The following is a 23785-nucleotide window of genomic DNA, read 5'->3' as shown; positions in this document are numbered from 1 at the left end:
GCCGTAAGCCAGAGCCTCTCCCCTGCCATAACCTTAGCTCCTAATCCCTGAGCAGGGCCATTTCCGGGCTCTGCCAGGAAGGGGTGCCGATGAGGCCCAGGCTAAGCATCTCTAATAATAACAATAATAATAATTGTATAGCATTAAGCACTTACCATGTGTGAAGCACTGCTCTAAGTGCTGAAGTAAAGAGGAAGATAATCAGCTTGGAGACAGTCCCTGTCTCCCACGGGGCTCACAGTCTAAGAGAGAGGGAGAACAGATGTTATACCCGTGTTACAGATGAGGAAACTGAGACCCAGAGAAGGGAAGTGACTTGCTCAGGATCACGCTGCGGACAAGGGGTAGAGGTCGGGAATAGAACCCAGATCCTCCAAACCCAGGCCTGGGCCCAGCAGGACACTAGTTCCAGCGCAGACGCCCCCTCCGCCGCCTGCTGTCCGTAACTTCTCCGTCCGTCTCGTTGCTCCCCTCAGCCGCGGACTAGACACGCCGGGGGATCCTCGGGGCAGCAGCCGTCCACTCCCGTTGGCCAGCGCCAGGGGCCCGGGCGGCCCCTCCTGACGATCCGCTCCCAGCCCGGCCCAAAGCACACGCCTACCGCTCCCCCCGACCGGGCACCCACCCCGGCCCCCAGCCACCCGAGATTCTCAGAGAGGGGAAAGGGTCACGCTGGCCTGCAAGGGCTCCGCCACAGTGGGCTTATTTATTTACTTATTTTATGGGCAGGGGGAGGGAGGGGGTTGGGGGGAGGGAGGAACCGCACTCATCTCCTTTCTGTTTTCTTCTCAACCTTTTCCGTTTCATCGTCGGCCCCAACTCGAGGGGTGCAGGGGAGGAGCTGAGAGTCAGAGGGCTCCAAGCCAGAGCCTCTCCGGTGGCTCTGCTCTAGCCTGAGTTTGCCAAGGCAGATTCTCGCTCCCCCCGTGGTGCTTCCCAACAACTTCCTGGCTCATCCTTCTGTTCCCAAAGCAAACTCTGCAAAAGGAGTCATGTCCGGAGCTGTCCATTTGGCCCCGGCCCCGAACGGGCCGGCGGCCGGCCAAAGGTTAACTGGGCCGGCCGGGCATTGGCGAGGGGCTCCCCGTGGCGGCCCCCCGGAACCCTGTGCCTTTCCTTGCCTCAGCTGGAAAAGGATCAAGTGTGCTTAGCGAGCGCCGGGAAGTCCACGTTGCCTCGGTTTTCCCCACGGCCCTTCCGCCCGGCCATCGCTCCGTCCCGGCCAGCACCGGAATGGTGGGAGAACGGTGACTTCCCCCGAAACATTCGCCGCAGTGTCTTCTCAAATGGACCTGGGGGGCGGTGGCTCCGCCTCCTCCAGGAGACCACCCTGAAGCTCCTCCCCAGCCGCAACCCGAACATCCTCCGGGCAGCCCATCACAGACCCTTCCTGCTACTTATTACCCCCTCACCCACAACCAGCGCCTGAGGAGGGTTACGCAGAGGAATCCAGGTCCCGGGACCGCTGGCTCCGAGACTCCCATCGAAGAAGCCATCTGAGGGAATCGGAGAGAAAACGGCAAGAGCGGGTCGGCCCGTGGGCACCACCGGACGGACGGCTCTCCCGCCTCCCGGCCACCGGTTCTGTTTCCATAGAAACCCTCCAGCAGGAGCAGCAACCTAAGCGTCACGGACCAGCTCTCTTCCTAAAGGCAACCCCCGAGTTTCAGGGGAGTCGGTGGAGTTTCCGCATCCGAGCCGTGAACCTCCGGGAGAAGGAGGACACCGAGGCTGACGGAAGGTAGAGGGGCTTTAGCTTTGGTCGACGAGCCCCATGGACAGGAGGCGCTAGCCCACCAGAGTCCTTGTCAAGGGGTGCTGGGCTGGACCCGTGTGTAGTCAGGATTTAACGCCTGGCCATCCCAAGGCAGTAAAGACGGCTCGGGGTTGGCGTGTGGGCTCAGTGGAGGCAAGGGACCGTCTAGGAGGGTGTTGCCCATTGAGCTGCTGGACTGGATCCCCGGAAGCGTCTGCCGCAGACCCTCAAGCTGCGGGTCATTGAAGGTCCAGAAAGAGCCTCCCTCTTGCTCAACCAGACACTCCACCCTGAAAAGGTCCTAGAGGAGAGCGAAAGGGCCCAGGACACTCGATCCAGAGGTGGGCCTGGAGCCGGAAAGCAGCCGGGAGCAGGGAGAAATCGAGTCTAATTGAGCCTCTGCTCCGGTCCAGCCCCACAATGGGGATTCAGCGGCCCTACCAGAGATCCCCACATCTCCGGGCGTGCCCGGCGGCCCTTCCATACAAGGGTCCGTGGCCCCCATCCTGGCCGAAATGGGCACCGGGCCTGGGGGAGATCGGTCCGCTGGGCAGCTCGGTGAACCGCGGGAATTGAAATCGGATTTTTAGAAGCCAGCCCTGAGAGGTTCTCTCTCTACTCACACGCGGGGGCGGCCTTGGCGAGGAGGCTCACGGCAAGGAAAATGAGTCTTCAGCCGATGTCACGCAGGCAGGCAGGCTGGCGGAGCCCACGCCTGCTCGTGCTGTCAGGAGAGTCTCCCCTAAATTCTTAAGGGCAGAAGGGTGGGGGTGCACGTGCTATGGTAGTGCTGATACACCTGGGGGGAGAAAGAGAGAGAGAAAAAACGTGCGTGAGTATGTGTGCGCACGCTTGACTTCTCTTCCCACGGAGCTGAGCAGTCAGAATCCCTTGGGGTTGAGGCCTTTGGCCCATTCTCCGGCTGCCCTTCCGCCCCCTGAAAGGCCAGACCTCAGGAGGGCGGCAGCGGACTCCCCTCACTGTTAGCCCCACCTTCAGGGAGGACCGCCCCATGTCCGCTGCCTGTAATGGTGGCCGAGCATCTGGGAATGGGAAGTCCTTCCCCTCCCCCCTGCCCGGTGCACACCCAGCGGGGTCTCCCGGGGTAGGGAAGAGGCTGGGTCCCCAAGCCAAACAGTCTTTCCCTCCGGACCGGACGGACCCGCTGGGGGCAACCCTGCCCCCGACCACCTCCCTAGCCTGCACTGCCCACAGCCTCAGACAGCGACGCCCCCGGTCCCGCCTCACCGACCGGGGGCTCCCAGCCTTCACCCCCCCGCCTCCCGGGGCCAGACCAAACCCCACGCCACCGACCACCGCGGCCGAGCTGCCTTTCGCCACAGGAGCCAAAGCAATATCCGAAAAGGCCCCATTACCGTAGGGCCGGGGCCAGAGAGAAGCTCTGACGCCAATTCCCCGGAGGCCTGGCCTTTCAGGTGACCCTAACTACCTCAGGTTTGCAGACCCTGGACTAAGCTGGTTACTCACGGGGACAAACCGAGGGGTTTCCGATCCAACCGTCGTCTCCAGACTCAGAACCCCTTTCCTCTTGTCTTTTTCTTTTCTCTTTCCGTGTGTTTTCTAACCTGTCCCAAGGGTCCATTAGAACCATTCCCAATTTTCCTCAGCAGGCACCTGCCTCTTTCCCAGGGCGGGTGGTACTATACCATTCGGTTCCCTCTCCCCAACAAGAAGTCTAATTATTACGGTATTAAGATTCCCCACTCCCCTTTGTATAATGCGTCGTACATGTTTCCGATTTTTAAATAAATATTTCCACCCAGCTAGAAGGTGTCTCCATCTTTCTCAGAGAACCATGGGGGGGATCCAACCCCCAGTGATGGTGTTGATGCCGACAGTTGGGCCCTGAAATCTGTCCAGAAGTTGATGGGTATCAATCCACAGTATTGATTCAATCAATAGTATCAGTTGAGCGCCTACCGTGTGCAGAGCCCTGGACTAAGCACTTAGGAGAGTCCAGTGCAACAGAATTATTAGACACGATCCCTGCCCTTAAGAAGTTTACAAGTTAGAGGGGGCAGGGACAGATATTAAAATCAATTAGGTGGGAAAGTACCTTCTATGTGTGGAGCACTGACTAACCATGGAGAAAACAATAATACTATTTATGGTACTTGTTAAGCATTTAGAACAGTGCTTGGCACGTAGCAAGTGCTTAACAAATGCCACAATTATTATTATTACAGATACTAATTGAAAGCGGGAAGCCTAGAGGAAAGAGCACGGGCCTCCCTCAGAGTCAGAGGATTTGGGTTCTCATCCTGGCTCCGCCACTTGCCAACTGTGTGACCTTGGGCAAGTCATTTAACTTCTCTGCCCCAGTTTCCTCAACTGTAAAATGGGGATTCGATACCAGTCTTCCTTCCTACTTACACTGTGAACCCCATGAGGGACAGGGACTCTGTCCAATCTGGTTATCATGTATCTAACCCGGCACTCAGAACAGTCTTTGACACGTAGTTAGCACTTAGTAAATTCATTCAATCATTTTTATTGAGTGCTTACTGCGTGCAGAGCACTGTACTAAGCGCTTACCATAAATACCTTGATAATTATAATACCCTGATTAGACTGTGAGCCCATCATCGGGCAGGGACTGTCTCTATCTGTTGCCGAATTGTACATTCCAAGCGCTTAGTCCAGTGCTCTGCACAATAGTAAGCGCTCAATAAATACTACTGAATAATAAAATTACAATGCTGGTATCCCAAGAGTGCAAAATGAAGAGCATTATAGCAGTAGAATTCCTGCACTTGGTTGGCTCCTGCCCCCAAGATGCTCTTTGGCCTGACGCACCAAACATTTCCTCTAGCTGTGGGAAGGGAATGTGTCTACCGACCGTGTCGTGTTCATTCATTCATTCAATAGTGTTTATTGAGCGCTTACTATGTGCAGAGCACTGTACTAAGCGCTTGGAATGAACAAGTCGGCAACAGATAGAGACAGTCCCTGCCGTTTGACGGGCTTACGGTCTAATCGGGGGAGACGGACAGACGAGAACAATGGCAATAAATAGAGTCGAGGGGAAGACTATCTCGTAAAAACAATGGCAACTAAATAGAATCAAGGCGATGTACATTTCATTAACAAAATTAACAAAATAAGTAGGGTAATGAAAATATATACAGTTGAGCAGACGAGTACAGTGCTGAGGGGATGGCAAGGGAGAGGTGGAGGAGCAGAGGGAAATGGGGGGGAAAGAGGGTTAAGCTGCGGAGAGGTGAAGGGGGGACGGTAGAGGGAGTAGAGGGAGAAGAGGAGCTCAGTCTGGGAAGGCCCCTTGGAGGAGGTGAGTTTTAAGTAGGGTTTTGAAGAGGAGAAGAGAATCAGTTTGGCAGAAGTGAGGAGGTGGGCGGCAGAGGAGCGGAGCGTGTGGGGTGGGCAGTAATATTGTACTCTCCCAAGCGCTTAGAACAGTGCTCTGCACACAGTAAGCCCTCAATACATACGATCGACTGCTATTTTCGTCTGAATTTACGATCGAAGGAGTGTGGCCGGGCCCTCGGGGGTTTTCCCGGTGCTGCTTCTGTTACGCCCAGGCGCAATGGAAATACCAACCGACTCTCTCCTGCCCCCCCGTGGCCATCTAAGAGACTGCTTCGGCGTGGACTCCAGCAAAGCGACGGGAAACCCATTGAGCAACTGGAAAATACACATAGAGGATCAGTCAGGCAGTCGTAGTTTTTATTATTATTGTTATTATTAATAACAATAATAATAATAATGTTGGTATTTGTTAAGCGCTTACTATGTGCAGAGCGCTGTTCTAAGCGCTGGGGTAAATACAGGGTCATCAGATTGTCCCACTTGAGGCTCATAGTCTTCATCCCCATTTTACAGATGAGGTAACTGAAGCACCAAGAAGTGAAGTGACTTGCCCACAGTCACACAGCACTGTCTCTATCTCGATCTGTACATTCCAAGCGCTTAGTACAGTGCTCTGCACGTAGTAAGCGCTCAATAAATACTACTGAATGAATGAATAAGTGGCGGAGCAGGGATTCGAACCCATGACCTCTGACTCCCAAGCCCGGGTTCTTTCCAGTGAGCCACGCTGCTTCCCATAATAATAATGATGATGGTATCTGTTAAGCGCTTATGATGTGCCAAGCACTGTTCTAAGCGCTGGGGGAGATACGAGGTCATCAGATTGTCCCACGTGGGACTCGCAGTCTTCATCCCCATTTTAATAATAATAATAATAATAATGTTGGTATTTGCTAAGCACTTACTATGTGCAGAGCACTGTTCTAAGCGCTGGGACTGTGAGGTGACTGTGAGCCTGTCACGGGGCAGGGATGGTCTCTCTCTGTTGCCCAGTTGTCCATTCCAAGCGCTTAGTCCAGTGTTCTGCCCATAAGCCCGTCAATTTGCAGGGATTGCCTCTATCTGTGGCCAAATTGTCTGTTCCAAGTGTTTAGTCCAGTGCTCTGCACATAGTAAGTGCTCAATAAATACTAGTGAATGAATGAATCAATAAATACTATTGAATGATGAATGAATAAATAAATGCTACTGAATGACTAGTAAGTGCTCAATAAATACTACTGAATGAAGGAATAAATGCTACTGAATGATGAATGAATAAATAAATACTATCGAATGAATGAATAGCAAGCACTCAATAAATACTATTGGATGAATGAATAAATACTATTGAATGATGAATGAATAAATACTATTGAATGAGTGAATAGTAAGTGCTCAACAAATACTACTGAATGAATAAATACTATTGAATGAATGAATAGCAAGCGCTCAATAAATACTAATGAATGAATACACTGTGGCTCAATGGAAAGAGCCCGGGCTTGGGAGTCGGAGGGCATGGGTTCGAATCCCGGATCTGCCACTTGTCAGTTGGGTGACTGTGGGCAAGTCACTTCACTTCTCTGGGCCTCAGTTTCCTCATCTGTAAAATGGGGATGAACTGTGAGCCTCACGTGGGATCACCTGATGACTCTGTATCTCCCCCAGCGCTTAGAACAGTGCTCCGCACATAGTAAGCGCTTGACAAATACCAACATGGTTATGATCAATACAATTGGATGATGAATGCATAAATACTATCGAATGAATGAATAGTAAGCGCTCAATAAATACTGAGTGAATGAATAAATATTATTGAATGAATGAATAAATAGTATCGAATGAATGAATAGTAAGCGCTCAATACATACTGCGTGAATGAATAAAAATTATTAAATGAACGAACGAATGAATAAATAGTATCGAATGAATGAATAGTAAGCGCTCAATACATACTGAGTGAATGAATAAATATTATTGAATGAATGAATAAATAGTATCGAATGAATAGTAAGCGCTCAATACATACTGAGTGAATGAATAAATAGTATTAAATGAACGAACGAATGAATAAATAGTATCGAATGAATGAATAGTAAGCGCTCAATACATACGACTGAATGAACGAACCAATGACGCGAGGGCCCGGACGGCGCGCGCGCGCCCTGGTGATGATTGACAGCGGCCCTCCCCGGCTCCTTCCGGTCGCCGCGCGCCCCGCTCCCTCAGGCAGGGCGGGGGGGGGTTCGCGCGTGCGCGCCGGCGAGGGGCGGCGCCCCCTCCTCCGGGCCCGCCCCCGCTGCGGCTCGGTGGGGAGGGGAGGCCCCCCCCCCCCCATTCCCCGCCATCGCCCCCCACCCCCCTTCATCCCCCTTCATCCCCTCGCTCGGCTCCCGCGGCCCGGGTCGTGGCGGCGGCGACGGGCGGCGCTGCCTCCTCAGCCGTCGCGGCGAGGCGGGGGCGGCGCGCGCCCTCCCGCCCGGCCTAACGGCGGCGCGCACGCTGGGCGTCGTGGTGCGCGGTCGCGGAGCACGCTGGGATATTTAAGTGCCGGGCGCGGCGCGGAGCCGCGATGTCTGCGGCGGCCGGGGGGGGACGAGGACGAGGCCGAGGCCCAGGCGGCGGCGGCGGCGGAGGAGGAGGAGGAGGCGGCGGCGGCGTTGGTGAGGCGCGGCGGCGCGGCCAGCGGGAGCGGGAGCGGGGCGTGCGGGCGCTGCTGGCGCTGGCGCTGCTGGCGCTGCTGCTCTACCTGCTGCCGGCGGCGGCCGCCCTGGCCTGGTTGGCCGTGGGCGCGGCCGCAGCCTGGTGGGGCCTCGGGCGTCCCGGCCCCGCCGCCCCCCGCCGCCCCGACCCCCGCCCCAACGCCAACGGGGCCCCCGCCCGCCCCGCCGGGCCGCCCGGACTCCTCCTCATGGGCGCCTACCTCGCCAAGCCGGGGCCGCCCCCCGCCAGGAAAAGGGCCTGCGGGTAAGGACCGGCCCCGCACGTTTACCTTCTTTACCCCCCCCCCTCTTTCCTCCGTCCCCTTCAGCGGGCCTTGTTAAGCGCTTCCTAAGTGCGGAAAACCCTTCTGAGCGATGGGGGAGATCCAGGCCCATCGGGGCGTCCCGCGTGGGGCTCCCAGGTCATCCCCATTTTCCGGATGAGGTCACTGAGGCCCAGTGAAGTGACTCGCCCACAGTCACCCGGCTGACAAGTGGCAGAGCCGGGAGGAGAAGCCATAATAATAATGTTGGTATTTGTTAAGCGCTTACTATGTGCCGAGCACTGTTCTAAGCGCCGGGGTAGACACAAGGGAATCAGGTTGTCCCTCGTGGGGCTCACAGTCTCCATCCCCATTTTACAGATGAGGTAACTGAGGCACAGAGAAGTTAAGTGACCTGCCCAAAGTCACACAGCCATGACCTCTGACCCCCAAGCCCGGGATCTTTCCATTGAGTATTTATTGAGCGCTTACTATAATAGTGATAATGTTGGTATCTGTTAAGCGCTTACCATGTGCGGGGCCTTGTGCTAAGTGCTGGGGAAGATATAGGGTCATCAGGTTGTCCCATGTGAGGCTCACAGTTCATCCCCATTTTCCAGATGAGGGCACTGAGGCCCAGAGAAGTGAAGTGACTCACCCACAGTCACCCGGCTGACAAGTGGCAGAGCCGGGAGTCGAACCCATGACCTCTGAGCCCCAAGCCCGGGCTCTTTCCAATGAGTATTTATTGAGCACTTACTATAATAGTAATAATAATAATAATAATAATGTTGGTATCTGTTAAGCGCTTACCATGTGCGGGGCATTGTTCTAAGCGCTGGGGAAGATACAGGGTCATCAGGTCATCCCATCTGAGGCTCACAATTAATTCCCATTTTACAGATGAGGTCACTGAGGCCCGGAGAAGTGAAGTGACTCGCCCACAGTCACCCGGCTGACAAGTGGCAGAGCTGGGAGTCGAACCCATGACCTCTGACCCCCAAGCCCGGGCTCTTTCCACTGAGCCATTCATTCTATATACGGCTATCGTTTTTGTCCCTCCGTCTCCCCCAGCTAGACCGGGAGCCTGTCGTTGGGCAGGGATGGTCTCTATCTGTCTCCCGATTGTCCATTTCGAGCGCTTAGTGCTCTGCACAGAGTAAGCGCTCAATAAATACTCAGGGGAAAAAGCCCGGGCTTGGGAGTTAGGTCATGGGTTCGAATCCCCGCGTTGCCACTCGTCAGCTGGGTGACTGGGGGCAGGTCATGTCACTTCTCTGGGCCTCAGTGACATCATCTGGAAAATGGAGATGAAGACTGGGAGCCTCATATGGGACATCCTGATTACCCTGTATCTCCTCCAGCGCTTAGAACAGTGCTGTGCACATAGTAAGCGCTTAACGAATACCAACATTATTATAGTAAGCGCTCAATAAATACTCATTGGAAAGAGCCCAGGCTTGGGAGTCAGGTCATGGGTTCGAATCCCGGCGCTGCCACTCGTCAGCTGGGTGACTGTGGGCAGGTCACTTCACTGGGCCTCGGGGACCTCATCTGGAAAATGGGGGTGAAGACTGGAAGCCTCACGTGGGACCACCTGATGACCCTGGATCTCCCCCAGCGCTTAGAACAGTGCTCTGCACAGAGTAAGCGCTAAACAAATACCAAAATTATTATTACTATTGAATGAATGAACCACTCTTCTAAGCGCTGAGGGGATGGATAGAGGGGAATCAGATGGTCGCCCGGAGGGGGGTCACCCTCTTAACCCCCGTTTTACAGATGAGATCACTGAGGCCCAGAGGAGGGGAGGCCCACAGCGGGCAAGTTCAGGGGGCGCCTACTATGACTCCTGCTACTATTTGGGGTACTCCGTAAGCACTCAGGTACAGTACTAGGCAGCGGGGCGCAGTAGCAAGAGGCCGCGCTTGGGCGTCACAGGACGTGGGTTCTAATCATGGCTCCACTGTGATCTTGAGCAAGCCGCTTCGCTTCTCTGGGCCTCGGTTACCTCATCTGGAAAATGGGGATTAAGAATTCAGCTTGCCGGGGTCAGGACGGACCCCACCCCCACCCCCCCCAACTTGATTTTTGAGCCAAAATTAAGTATCTTAACATCTGTCCCTCCCCCAGACCCTAAGCTCGTTCTTGGGCAGGGAATGTCGGCCAACTCTGTGGTATTGTGCTCTCCCAGTATTATCAGTACTTATAACATTGTGGGAGCCCCCCCATTTATAATTTATTTTAATACCTGTCCTTATCGCAAGATAACAAGCACTTTAAGGGCAGGGTTCGTCTCTAAGGATAGTACTCTCCCGGTTTCTGGTGCAGCGCTCTGCACTTAATAGGCGCTCGGTAAATACCTTTGATTAAAACGCAAGTCCCAGATCTTCAAGCAGCGTGTCTCAGCGGAAAGAGCCCGGGCTTGGGAGTCAGAGGTCATGGGTTCTAATCCCCGCTCTGCCGCTTGCCAGCTGTGTGACTTTGGGCAGGTCACTTCACTTCTCTGTGCCTCAGTGAACTCATCTGGAAAATGGGGATTAAGACTGTGAACCCCACGTGAGACAAGCTGATCACCTTGTATCCCCCAGCGCTTAGAACAGTGCTTTGCACATAGTAAGCGCTTAACAAATACCACCATTATTATTATTTGCTTATTTCACCTCCCACCCCCGCAATCAAAGACTCTAAATGGATTCCCCGCCTTGGCCTCCCCTCAGGATTAAACAGTTAAACAGACTTTTAATAGGAAGGTGGTTCCCTCAAGCAGGGTTCTTTGGGTGTTTACCGGCGGACACTCTTTCATCTTGGCTACTGTGAACAGACTTCAGACTGGCTCCGGAAATTGATTCTGGCCGTTTGTACCAAGGTCTTGAATGGGCGTTGTGGATCTGGCCCCTTTGCGTGTTATACCTGATCTCATATTAAAATTCAAGAGCCCCAAGGGATGAGATAATCACCTTCTTCCTGTACGCTGGGGAGGTGAGTGGAGAAGCACCTGCAGCAAACCGGCACCCAAGAGACCGACACATTTTAAGAAATAATTTGCATATGGAGAATTTGGCAAGCCAAACAAAACACATCTCCCAATGTCAGTAAACCGCCTTATCCTTTCCGGAGCAGTTGGTCCTCTGGCTTTCGCCCGGGTGGGGGTGGAGAGTGAGGTCTGCAGCCAAGTTTTAGGTCTCTGAAACGACCGCGTGCGTTTCTGTCGTTGGAAAGAGAGAAGTCCAAGATGCTGAGGTGCTATAATCCTCAGTGTTTATTGCTATAGACTGATTGGTCAACCCGGTGGTAGTATTTATTGAGCACTTACTGTGTGTGGGCAGAGCACTGTGCTGGCAATCGGAGAAGGTACAACAGAAGTGATCCCCGCCCTCAAGGAGCTTGCAATCTTGCAACAGAGACAGCCGTGAAAATAAATTACGAGTGGGGGGGAAGCCACTGAACTTAAAAATGTGTACCGAAGTGCGCCTGCAGGATGCTCGAGGAGCTGCATTTTTTCATCTCTGTTCCCCAGTGCTCTCCTGTCTTCTGAACAGTTAGATTGTTGGGGCGGGACAGCTGGGAAACAACTGCTGCAGCCTGCCGGCCCACAGAGCGGGCGATGGGGCAAGTTGCCATCTCGGCAATGTTCCGTGCCCAGCTTGCAGCCGGGGATAAGGGGGTGGGGGGTCTGCCCTTGGACGTGTCTCCTGTCTCCTAAGGCTTTCTGCACCTTTCCCCCGGGAGGGGGCTGGGACTCGCGCAAGGGAGCCCGCGGCCTGACTCCCCTTCTCCACGCAGGGACCACCTGGCTTCCCAGAATCGGCTGGCGCTGTCTCCTCGCCGGCGGTACCCTATCCAGCAGGCCCATTATGCCTCCCTGGGGGCTCTCCCCACCGTGTGCTGGGATGGTTATCAGAGGAAGAACGTGCTCTCCTCCCGCAACTCCAACATGGTCTGCAGCCCCGTCACCGTCAAGATCGCCCGGCCGGACCACGGCCTGACCCGCTCTCCAGGGTGAGTGCATTTCGGCCACGGGGCACGCTTGGCCTTAATGGTGATAGTGATACCGGTAGTTGGAGTGTGTGTTGAGTTTTTACTCTGTGGCAGGCACTGTATTGAGTTCGGGGGAGATGCAAGATAACCGAAACGGACACAGTCGCTGCCCATGTGGGGCTCACAATCTCAGGGGCAAGGGGAGCAGGAATTGAGTCCCCATTTTACCAATGAGGAAACTGAGAAGTTCAAGGACTTGCCTGAAGTCACCCAGCAGGCAGAGCTGGGGTTAGAACTCAGGTCCTCTGACGCCCGGGCCTGGGCTCTTTCCCTTAGGCTGCGCTGCCTTGCCGCTGTGGAGACGGTCTTGTCTGAGTCCCAGCCTGAATGAGTCTAGAGGTCCAGTTCTGACAGCTATGGGCGCGGTGGGACTTGTGGCCATTTGACCCTATAAGGACCCTTGTTTCTTGGCTCTTGGAAGTGGCCAGCGAGCATGGCCAACGTGCCCCTATGGCTGTTGGGCCTTCAGCGGGTGTCCATGGATCTGGGAATAAGGAGATCTGGGTTCCTGTCCCAGCTCCATCACTAGCCTGGGAGGCCATGGGTGAATCACTGAACCTCACCACGCCTCGGTTCCCTCAGTTGTAAAAATTCGGAGGGAAGATAACCACCCTCCCTCTTAGATTGGCAGCCCCAGGTTAGATAGCGACTGTCTGCCCTGGTGATCTCGCTTCTCTCCCAGCGCTTAGCAAGTAGGAAATGCTTATTAAATACCATCATGTAAGCGGCTAATCCCACCACCTCATTCGGTCTGGCGTCCGGAACCCTTAAATCCTGCCTCTGCGTTGCAGCCTGGAGCAGAGCATTTCCTCGATGATGTCTTTGCCGTCCGAGAGCCCTCCGGACCCGTGCGCGAAAGAGACGGTGCTCAGCGCCCTCAAAGAGAGCCGGAAAAGAACTGTGCAGGAGGAGGAGGATGACGACGAGGAGGAGGGCGACCACCGGATCGTCTCCGAGGGGTTGGAGAGTAAGCGACGGTAAGGCCTTCCGGGGAGATGCCGCCGCTGAATGACTGTCATCGGGCAGTCCAGATGAGGGGGAATTCTTGGGCCCTCTGCCTTTCCTACCGCCCGGGAACCTGGCCGAGGACCATTTGCCACTCAAACCCCTTTTCCAAGGGATCAGCGTGAGCGCTCTGAATTTAGTTTCCGGGGGTGGGATCATAGGTGGAATCTAGGGTTCCCTTTGCCTTCCCTGAGGGGATTCCTCTCTAAACCAAGTGATGGGAGGCCCAGGTTCCCACCGGTGAGAATCCCAAGGGAGCCTGGGGAAGATGACTTGAGACAGGCCGAGGTACCGGGCGGGGACAAGTTATTTGATTGATTAGCTTTCAGGGCGATTGAGGGGCTGTGTGATGGTGGCCAGGACAGCCGGTGAGGCTGCGGGAAGGAAATAAGATTCCCAGGGGAGCGAATTGGTTCTGGGTCCGGTTCTCTCGGTTTTCTTTGGCCGACAGTCCAAAGCCAAGAGGTTTCTCCAAGCTGATTGCCGTCTCCTGAAGTATGTCCAAAAGAGCCAGATGGCCTGGTGGGCCAGGGCGGGATGGGGGATGTTTCTGATGCCGGAGCTGGTTCCCCTCCATGCGGTGTAGCTGGGGCGAGGCCGGGGGAGGGCTCCAACCTGCCAGCCTGACACCTTGATCTGGCCTCTGGCGGTATGTGAGACGGGGGCTGGGTTACTGCATAAAGGGATGAGCACGGAAGGAAGAGAAATCACTGACGCAATGGTTACCTAGCAAGAAGTGGCAGAGGTCTGTTTCTTGGGTTGGTTTGGTTTTGGGGTTTTTTTTAATAGCCCTTGTTAAGGAAGCACTTACTGATATACCAGGCGCTGCATTAAGCACTGGGGCAGATAGAAGATGATCAGGTTGGAAACCGTCCCTATCCTACATTGGGCTCATGGTCTTTTGTCAGGGGGAGGAGGATTTAGTCCCCAATTTACCGGAGTGGTAATCGAGGCCCAGAGAAGTGAAGCGACTTGCCCAGGGTCACCCAGCAGACCAAATGGAGCTGGGATTGGAACCCGGGTCCTTCCCACTGCCAGGCACGGGCCTTCTCTACCAGGTCGCGCCGCGTCTTACTGGCTGGACTGTGTGAGGGATCCGCCTCTGTCTCCAAGGATGTTATTGGTGGTCTTTCTGGTAATAATAATAGTCATTAGAGTATTAAGCGCTTACTCTGCCCAGCATTCAACTAAACGCCAGGGTGCATACAAGTTAAGTCAGGTGGGATGTAGTCCCCGACCCAAAAGAAGTTTCTCCTCCTGATGGCCCATCCCTTTAAGGAGGTGCTGCTGGTGGCATGTCCCTTCCTACCTTCAAAATGCCGAGAGAATTCACAGGCCGGTGCTGGTGAACTGAAACTGGGTCTAAGGTGCCATCAGCCTGAAAAAATGGCTGGTTCTGTCAGGGTGCTTGACAGTGTTTCTTATCTATCAGTGATCTCTGTTCCCCACCCAGGCCTGGCTTTCTGGGGCACCTGTAACTCTGGTCCTGGCCTACAAACGCTCCCCCCCCTCCCCAACACACACACACACTTCTCAAGGCACCACCTAGCTCTTCTCAGTTATGTCTCCCCAGTTAGGCTGAGCGTTTCTGCTTCTCTCTCCCCAGGCGCCACGACAGCAGTGGGAGCGGACAGTCGGCGTTTGAGCCCCTGGTGGCAAACGGGGCCCCGGCTTCACTGGTGCCCAAGTGAGTGCCCGCCCCCCACCCCCTGCAGACAGGGTGGGAAAGGCAGATTGGTTCCCAGCCCTTCTCCAGCTGGTCAGGAAGGGTTTGTCCTGGTTGTCCCTAGCTCTTCCAGCCCTGTGTTCTGGTTTGGTTTGGGTCTTTTTTTTTAATGGTGATGATTAAGCGCTTACTGTGTGTCAAGCACTGTTCTAAGTGCTGGGGTAGATACAAGGGAATCAGGTTGGACACAGTCCCTTTCCCTCTTGGGCCTCACGGTCTCAATCCCCATTTTACAGATGAGATAACAGGCCCAGAGAAGTGAAGCGGCTTGCCCACGGTTATTTAGCAGACAAGTGGCGGAGCTGGGATTAGAACCCTGGTCCTTCCGAGTTCCAGGCCCCTGCTCGATCCACTAGACCCAACTCCTGGTTGAAGGATGACCCCTGGGAGGTTTTAAAAAAAAAAAAAAAAGTCACTGTCTCCACCACAGTCTCACTAGCTCCGGTTTTCCTTAGCTGGGATTGTTTAATTCCTCAAAACCCGTCCCTCCCCTGACTCGCTTCGGGAGGATTTGGTGGGACTCGGAGCACGACCTGAGGGAGAGCTTGGCCGACCGCTTCTTCTCCCGTCCCCAGGCCCGGCTCCCTGAAGAGGAGCCTCAATGCTCACTGCCCGGACGACAGCTGGAGCAAGCGATCCCGCAGCTCGTCCGTCAGTTCTCTGAGCCACACGTACTCCGGCGGCATCCCCAGTTCCAGCCGTAATGCCATCGCCAGCTCCTACAGCTCCTCCCGGGGCTTCTCCCAGGTTGGTACCCCCTGGGTCACTGCGACTTGAGAACTGAAGAACGTAGACGGGGATGGCACCGTCTCCAGTGGCAGTGGGAAGTCGGGAGGAGCGAGGTGACCTCGAGGAGTGAGGTCCACCTTCGCTCCCCACCTCTTGCCCTCTCTCAGCCTCCCCTGAGGTGATTCAGGCCGGACCTGCAGTCCTCCCTCCGGGGTGCAAAGGTCCGGCCGGTTGACGGGCAGAGTGGACCAGCAGGCGGTTTCCCTGTTTTCCAGATGAGGTAACCGAGGCCCGAAAAGGGAAGTGACTTGACCGAGGTCACACCGCAGACAGGTGGCAGAATTTGATTAGAACCCATGACCTCCTGACTCCCAGGCCCATGCTCTGTCTACTGTGCCATATTGCTTCTGATTGGCTTGGGGCAGGCTGGGCACCTCACCCCCACCCGCAGTGGCTATTCAGGATGTGCACGTCCAGCTCGCCGTCGGACGGAGAGCGGGGTCCTGCACCGTCATGTCTGGGTTTGCTGGCTCTTCTCTGTAAAAATCCGTCATTCTCAGAACACGTGGCCTCGCCCACCCCGGGGGGCAACACTCCGAATCGATGCGGGTTGTGATGGGGGAGTGGGCTTGATTGTAGCCCCCACCTGACCTTGGCAGGGGAAGCCCTGAAAATCATGGCGTTGGTTCTGCAACCATGCTAATTAGGCAAATTGGTGTTTTCACTGGTATGCCACCTCCTCCTCCTCCGCTCCCAGGCTCCCTTCCGCCCAGCCTCCCAAAATAGATTATGATTGGTGCGCGCCATTCCACTTGATTAATTCCTGGGATGATAACCAGAGGAATCCCTTAACGCATCTCCTCCCTGTGAGCTCGGCGCGGGTTCTAAAATAGGAAGTACACAGAGAGGAGTGAGGCCCTGTAAGAGGGTTGTGCCCAAGTTGGCGAAGCGTTGCTGATTTTCCCAGCAGCCCAACGGCCACCTTCCCCGCTCACGGGCTGGTTCCCGTGCTCGGCCCTCGGAGGCATCCAGCTATTAGATTGGGCAGCTACTAAAATACCCCGGTTCTCCTACCGTGCGTAATTGAATCATAATGATGGCATTTGTTAAGCACTTACTATGTGCAGTTGAAGTCCGCCTGTCTTCCCGTTGGACCAAGGGAAGGGATCGTGACTTTGGCTTCTGGGGCTCGGACCACTGCCCCGACCCGTTAGTGACGTCAGCCGTCCTTCCTTAACGATCCCAAAGTCCTGTGGGAATGGGGTCCAGTCAGTCGCTCGACTGGCAGGAGGAGTTGGAGAGGAACGGCGGAGGGAGCCCTCTGTGCCGAGTCCTGGAAAATGTGACCGGCTGCCGAGAGAGCCCCCGGGGTTTCTCCTGGATCCGGGTGGGCTTCGTGTTGGCTAGTAGCCGGTGGCTCCTTGTTTGGTGCTCCATCCGGCCTAGGCCCGAGGCGCCCCTGGCAGGCAGGGGTCACAGGTCTGAGGCGAGCGGCCTCTCGTGTCGTGCCTCGGTGGAGTGGCTCCTGCATCTCTCGCCTTCCCCCAAGGCAGATGTCCATTTGTGCTGGGGGCCGGGCGGTCCCTGCCTGGTGGGATCCAACTGACACTGGCTCTCCGTTTGGCTTCCAGCTGTGGAAAAGAAGCGGTCCCAGCAGTTCGCCACTCTCCAGCCCAGCTTCATCCCGCTCCCAGACGCCTGAGAGGCCCGTGAAGAAAGCCAGGTGACCCCATCGGGGGACCGTGGGAGGCGGTGCGGGGGGCAGTGGGGTCGGTCCAAAGCCACTGGTCTGGAACATCATCTGTACTGGTGCTTCCTTGGAGGACTGATGGTTTGGCGTCAGCACCTGGCTTGGGGGCTGAACCGCCTCGATTCATCTGGTCCTCAAACCTCCCCTTTTCCTCAAGGAGGCACTTGAGACTGCATCTCCTCCCCCAGGAACCGTTGGCTCAGTTCCTGGAGTTGGTCGGGAACACTAGGATGCTGAGCAGCCAGTTGAGCCTGCCCTCCCCTCTGTAGATTTCTAGACCTTACACTCGAAGTTCCTGGCCCAACTGTGTTATATTGTACTGTCCCAAGCGCTTAGTACAGAGCTCTGCCCCCAGTCAGTGCCCTGTAAATACTGCCGATTTATTGAGTCCAACCAGCTGCAAGCCCCAGGTCACAAGCCACGCTGAGAACCAGTTGGGCTGTGGAAAAAACAAAACCACCTTTCCTGGGCTCGGCTCTCCGGGCCAGGAAGTGCCTTGAGACCACCCCTCCTTGCAGCTCAGGGACACAGAGGTTGTGTATCAATCACTTATGTGCAGCACACTGTGCTAAGCCCTTGGGAGGGTACTATAAAACAATTAACAAAAACATTCCCTGCCCCTAATGAGCATACAAAAGCCACTACTCCATAACTGTTGCATCCAGCCTGGGGCCAGGGCCAGATCCGTTAGTTCATCAGTGGTATTTCGGGAGTACTTACTGCATGCTGAGCACTGGACTAAGCGCTTGTGGAGTCCATTAGAGGCGGTAGTTGCTGTCCCTTCCATGGGTTTGAGGACCGGTTACCGAAAGCCGTCTGCTCTCTCACAGGGAAGAGGAGCCGCAGCCGTCCGGGTCCTCGGCCGCCCTGATGTCCGACAAGGAGCTCTCGGCCAACACGTGTGAGTTGGGGGTTTGGAGCGGGTGGGCGTGTTGGGTGAGTTGGCCCAACTCTCCCTACAGGGATGAGCTTGGGCAGCATTCATTTGTATTTATGGAGCACGTGCGGTCCACGGAGCACTCTACTGAGCGCTTGGGAGAGTACGGTAGAACAACAAACCGGCACATTGCCTGCCCACAACAAGCTTACAGTCTAGAGGGGTTGCCCCCCAGCCCCCTTCTCTCTGGGTTCCCAAAAGAGTGGGGCGGATTCTGAGAAGCTCTAGGGTAATAATAATAATTGGGGGGGTTTAAGGGCTTACTATGTGCCAAACACTGCCCTAAGCACTGGTGTGGATATAGGATAATCAGGTCCCACCCGGGGCTCACAGCCCAAGTAGGAGGGAGAGCGGGTATTAAATCCCCACAGTGCATATGAGGAAACTGAGGCACAGGAAATTAAATGATCTGCCCAGGAACACACAAGTATGAGCCAGGTCCTCTGATTCCCAGGCTTGGGCTCTTTCCAGTAGCCCACGCTGCTGCTTTAGCTGCTTCAGAGCTAGAAAACCGGGGAGCGGGGGCAGATGCTGTTCTCGGAGCAGTTGGGGCACGGCTTGGCATTTCAGACAGGTCAGAGATGGGGTTCCCAAGAGGATCCAGGAAAGGGAAATCTCCCATGTCCTGTGGTGTCTTTCACGGCCCGGCTTCCTTCCCTCCAGCCCTGGACACCCCCACGAGTAAGAAACAGAATTCCTGGAGTTCCCCGACAGCTTCCAGCGGCAGCGGAAAGCGCAAACGGAAGATCCCGCTGCTGGCTTCCCGGCGAGGGGAGCAGCTGGTCTTGGTAGGGCCTCTCTCTTCCTCAGCCTCCCCTTCCAATCTCCTCCTCCTACTCCTTCCTCCCCCCACCCCTGCCTGAGGGCCAACTCCAAAGATCCCATGAGCCCCTTCCTGGGCCAAGCACAAAAAAATCTGCCATTTTTCCCTATACCAGTCTAAGGGGGGAAGGCTTAAACTCCAGAGGCCCGGGGTGGGGAGAAGGATGCCCACTAAGTCCAAAGCCTTCGTGCTCTCCTCTCTGGGCCTCAGCTTCCTGGCCTCTTTGAGTAGGAGATCCCTCCCCGACGGGCCACATCACCCCGAAAAAGCCCCCCCCGACCGTTCTCTCTCGTCGGCAGCCCCCGCCTCCCCAGCTGGGCTATTCCGTCTCGGCCGAAGACCTGGACTTGGAGAAGAAGGCGGCGTTGCAGTGGTTCAACAGAGTCTTGGAGGATAAGTCAGGTGAGGATCATGGGAGCAGTCTTCAGTCGACGGTATTTGAGCGCTCACTGTGTGCAGAGCACCGTCCAAAAGGACGGACCTGGTAGGTGGCGGCCATTAAACTGTCTCGCTGCATCCAAACTCTTGCTCCTTTGCCGTAGATTCCACCCCCAAGTCGGTCCCAGAGGTCCCTCCCGCCAGTCTGCCGTCTTCTCTCTCCTTCACCCTGACGCCCGCCGGCCCCACGCTCTCACCGGCCGTCACCCCCAAACCGGATCCCGCCGCCTCCACCAACCCGCTGCTGGAGAGTCTGAAGAAGATGCAGAACACCCCGAGCCCACCCATCGTCACAGGTGGGATCCCATCTCCCCACCCCGGGGCACCCCGTTTGTCAGGGAAAGGGCCGGGAGGTGTTCGGCGAGGCCCTCGGGGGGGTGGAGGGGGTCCTCTTAATGGAAAGAGGGTGCGGCGTGTTCCCCGGACAGATGGCCCATTGGCTACAGACGCCCTCTGGAGCCGGGGGTGCCTGCCTCAAACTCTCGGGTAACGCGGTCCGGGGTGGGAGGCCACACTCCAATCCCATGCTTGCTGGGAGGAGTTGAGGGCAGGCTGCTTTCTCATCCCCTTAGGTCTCCCCAGCTGTAGGACGGGGGCGGCCATTTCCACCCCACTCCTGGGGACCTTCCAGCTTGCGGGGGGGGGGCGGGGTCTCGTGGGAGTCACCGTATTCTCTCTCCCCCACAGAAGCTCCGGCCGCCACCGCCACCCCCAGCGCCCCGGCAGCGTCCCCGGCGCCGGCCCCGCTGAAGCCCCCAGACCAGCCGCCGGCCCAGGCGCCCTCGGAGCCGGGGCCCCTCCCCTCCACCTCCTCTGACTCGAAGCCTCCCCCTACCTTCCTCCTGGACACTCCCGCCGCACCCCTTGTCGGCCCCCTCAGCAAGCCGACCCCCGCCCCTCTGCCCGAAACCCCGGTCAAGCTCGCTGCCTCTCTCAAGCCCAGCATCCTCTTCGGGATGCTGAGCGCCCCGGCTGCGGCTCCCGCTGCCGCCGCGCCCGTCACCGCTGCCGCCGCGCCCGTCACCGCTGCCGCCGCTCCCGTCACCGCTGCCGCTGCCGCCCCTGCTGCTGCAGCTCCCGCCCAGGTCGCGGCCCCGGCCGCCGCCCCAGTCACCCCCACCCCTGTATTCAAGCCCATTTTTGGAGCCCCTCCCAAAAGCGAGAGCGGGACCCCGTTGGCCGCCGGCTCCTCCGCCCTGGCGCCTGCTGGCGCGGCCCCCGCCCCCTCCACCCCCACTTTCAAGCCCATCTTTGGGGACGTGGGGCCCCCCGCCGCTGGGCCCTTGGCGGGAGTGGCGTCCCCCTTTGCCTTCAAGCAGACGCCCCCGCCGGCCCCGGCCCCCGCCCCCGCGGTGACCAGCGCGGCCCAGCTCTTCGCCGGTCTCCCCAACTCCACCTCCAGCGGCGCGGCTCCCACCACCGCCCCGAGCACCAACCCGGACTCGGCCGCCAAGTCGGCCTTCAGCTTCAGCCTGACCAACTCCGCCGCCACCGCCGCGGCTCAGCCTTTCCTGTTCGGGGGGACCCCCGCCGCCGGCTCCATGTTCCAGTTCGGCAAGCCCCCCGCCACCACGGCTCCCACCCCGGCCTTCAGCCAGGCCCCCCCGAGCACGGCTCAGGCGGCTCCCGGCGGGCCCGCTGGCTTCGGGGGCTTCGGGGGTCCCCTGACGGCCGCCACCACGGCGGCACCCGCCGCCACCACCAGCCAGGGGACGTTGACGTTCGGTTCCGTCCCCTCCGCGGCCGCCACCGCCACTGCGTTCGGAGCCGCCTTCGGCGCCAAGCCCCCTCCGCCGCCCTACCCGGGCCCGGCCCCCCAGGCCGCCTTCGGGGCCGCCTCCGACGGGCAGAAGCCGGCCCCGGCGCTGAGCTTCAGCGCCACCTTCCCCTTCGGGGGCGCGATGGCCCCCGCCGCCGCCCAGCCGGCCTTCGGGGCCTCCGCCCAGCCGGCCTTCAGCGGGACCGGCTCCGCCCCTGGCGCCCAGCCGGCCTTCGGGGGCACCCCGGGGGTCTTCTCCTTCGGCACGGCCGCCTCCACCGCCGGCTTCGGGACCGGGACGGCGACCACCACCACCAGCAGCGGAGGGACGGCCGGCGGTTCTCTGTTCGGCGGGGCGACCGGGAGCCCGTTCTCGTTCGGGGTCCCGGTGGCCGCGGGCGGAGGGGGAGGCGGCGGCTTCGGGATGGGCGCTCCCGCCCCCGGGGCCGGCTCCGCCCCGGCGGCGTTCAGCTTCGGCGGCGGGCCGAGCGCCACGGCCGGCCGGGCGCCCCCCTTCGGGGGCACCGTGAGCCAGAACGCGCTGGGCGGCCCATCCGGGCCCGGCGCCCCCTTCGCCTTCAACGTGCCTGCAGCGGCCGAGAGCAAACCTGTCTTTGGAGGTAAACCTTCACCCCTCTCTGTAGGCGGTGGGGGGGGTTGTAGGACCCTCGCCTCGCTCCCCTCCCCTCCCCCAGACAGCTATTGGCCATCTGAACGGGTGGGAGAGGAGGGGGATAGTGATAGCAGCCTTGGTTCCGTGCAGGGGCAGGAGTCGAGGGCACAGGCCTAGGTTAGAGTGGTTTGGTCCGGGCCCAGCACAGCTGTCCCCTTGCCAGCTAGAGACGCAGCGTGGCTTAGTGGAAAGAGGTCGTGGGTTCTAATCCCGGCTCCGCCACTTGCCAACTGTGTGACTTGGGGCAATTCACTTAACTTCTCGGTGCCTCAGTCACCTCGTCTGTAAAATGGGGATGAAGACTGTGAGCCCCACACGGGACAACCTGATAACCTTCTATCTATCCCAATGTTTAGAACAGGGCGCGGCCCCTAGTAAGTGCTTAAAAAATGCCATCATCGGTGCCAGCACCCTGCCCTCAGCTCTTCCCCTCGGCTCCAGGGGCTCAGGAAGGGGAATGGGGTGTGGGGGTGACAGTGAAGGTAAACGGTCCAGCTAGCATTTCTCCGTGTGGCCCGCGGACACCCGGTTACGAGTCTGGTTGCCTCAGTGAGCGAGGAGCTCCCCCATCCAATCCCAGCGTTCTCCTCTATTCCAGGTACCTCCGCTCCCGCCTTCGGTCAGAGCGCGCCAACCCCCGGAGCTGGCACCGCGGGCAGCACCCTGACCTTCGGGACCCCCGCCACCCCGACCCAAGGCTTCGTGGGAACCGGACCTACCTTCGGTAAGCGGGCAAGCGGGAGAACTTCGGGGGGGCCAGGCCGCCCTCGGCGGGGCCGGGGTCCCGAGGGGAACGGAGGGCCTGCGCCTGCAGGGCGGGAGGGCTTCGGTCCCTTGGCTCCAGCGGGGTGGGGCCCCTCTCGCCGGCCGGTCCGCTGAGAGCCCGTCGGATCTGTACGTAGGCTCGGCGACCCCGTCCTTCTCCATCGGAGCCAGTTCCAAGACGACGGGAGCCCGGCAGCGGCTGCAGGCCCGCAGACAACACACCCGCAAGAAGTAGAGCCCGGCCTTCTCGTGGTCGTCGAGGCGGCCCCCGCCAGCCTAAGGCGGGGGCAGGCGGTGGTCCGGGTAGGAGGGACACAGACCCTTTATACTTGAACTGACGGCGCAGACTGGACTGGAAAGACTCGTGTACATACGGGGCAGCGGCCCGTCCTCCCTCCCCACCCCCTCCCTCCACCCTGTGCGTGAGCCTGGCTTGGCCACGGCCGCCCCCTCGTTTGAGCGGGCTGCGTGTGGCTTCCCCACCCCCAAGCTTCTAACACCTACCTCGTGGAGCTCCGGCGGGCCGCCGGCCCCCACCTCCCTCCGAGCCGGTCCCCGCGGCCCCCTTCCCTTCCCTCGCTGCCCGTCGGCACCGTCTCGTCGGGGGCCTTAGGAGCGCCCCGACGAGAGGGGGCAGGAGCCGGTTCGGCCCCTGCTCGGCCTCTCTCCTCCCTCCCGCGTGGGCCTCTAACAGGACAGGAGGGGGGTGGCTCCTGCCTGGCTGAGGGGGAGTTTGAGGCGGACGGGCCTGGGAGAGGAGGGTTCGGACCTCAAGGGCTCCTGGCCCCGGGACCAGGCCTGCCTCCCCCTCCCTCTACCTCACCTATGTGCTCTCCTGCCCCGACACCCACCCCCCCCATCACCCCTGCCCACCGACCCAGCCGCCAGGCCGCCCTCCCCACCCCCTGTGGGAGAAGCCAGCGTGTGTGTTGGGTGACCTGCCTAATTCCAAATTTACAAACAGGAAGAAAATATTTAAACATTTTTTAACAAAATAAATTTATTTTTGTATTTAAGCTAAATTGCCTTTGACTTCCTTCAGGCTTGGTTCATTGAGGCGGTGCAAGTCGGGGGCTGTGGTGCCGGGG

The 23785-nt window shown here is 58.0% G+C and overlaps 2 protein-coding genes and 1 long non-coding RNA gene across 4 annotated transcripts in view; 2 read left to right on the top strand and 1 right to left on the bottom strand.

Annotated features, from left to right (window-relative positions):
- The window catches only part of HIP1 (huntingtin interacting protein 1), a 70343-nt gene extending 66797 nt beyond the window's left edge, over window positions 1–3546 (top strand). For both annotated transcript variants that reach the window (XM_029081956.1, XM_029081957.1), the window contains exon 31: window positions 477–3546. In XM_029081956.1, coding sequence (XP_028937789.1) covers window positions 477–487 — 11 coding nt within the window. In that variant the 3' untranslated portion in view covers window positions 488–3546. The remainder of the gene's footprint in view (window positions 1–476) is intronic.
- Window positions 2402–7302, bottom strand: LOC114817803. The gene is made up of 3 exons (XR_003765656.1): window positions 7201–7302; window positions 5336–5419; window positions 2402–2555 (listed from the first exon to the last, which is right to left on the bottom strand). It is a non-coding gene; the product is annotated as an uncharacterized LOC114817803 (long non-coding RNA).
- A 663-nt stretch (window positions 7303–7965) lies between these two features.
- POM121 (POM121 transmembrane nucleoporin) lies at window positions 7966–23713 on the top strand. The gene is made up of 13 exons (XM_029082488.1): window positions 7966–8053; window positions 11838–12053; window positions 12884–13069; window positions 14704–14784; window positions 15399–15570; window positions 17184–17275; window positions 18133–18203; window positions 18903–19027; window positions 19362–19464; window positions 19605–19796; window positions 20188–21879; window positions 22531–22656; window positions 22835–23713. The coding sequence occupies exons 1-13, from the start codon at window positions 7998–8000 to the stop codon at window positions 22930–22932; spliced, it is 3210 nt and encodes a 1069-aa protein (XP_028938321.1). The 5' UTR covers window positions 7966–7997; the 3' UTR covers window positions 22933–23713.
- Window positions 23714–23785: the final 72 nt, after the last annotated feature.

The sequence above is a fragment of the Ornithorhynchus anatinus genome, chromosome 17 (assembly GCF_004115215.2).
Source record: "Ornithorhynchus anatinus isolate Pmale09 chromosome 17, mOrnAna1.pri.v4, whole genome shotgun sequence".
NCBI classification, from domain to species: domain Eukaryota; kingdom Metazoa; phylum Chordata; class Mammalia; order Monotremata; family Ornithorhynchidae; genus Ornithorhynchus; species Ornithorhynchus anatinus.
This window is presented reverse-complemented; position numbering and strand designations above follow the sequence as displayed.

What these genes read in the sequence shown, in the direction of transcription:
- POM121 (XM_029082488.1), top strand. Translation starts at nt 7,998, where the DNA reads ATGGGCGCCTACCTCGCCAAGCCGGGGCCGCCCCCCGCCAGGAAAAGG. An exon ending in CCGGCTTCACTGGTGCCCAA is followed by an intron (nt 14,785 to 15,398) that starts GTGAGTGCCCGC and finishes TCCCGTCCCCAG; the next exon opens with GCCCGGCTCCCTGAAGAGGA. An exon ending in GGAGCTCTCGGCCAACACGT is followed by an intron (nt 18,204 to 18,902) that starts GTGAGTTGGGGG and finishes CCTTCCCTCCAG; the next exon opens with CCCTGGACACCCCCACGAGT.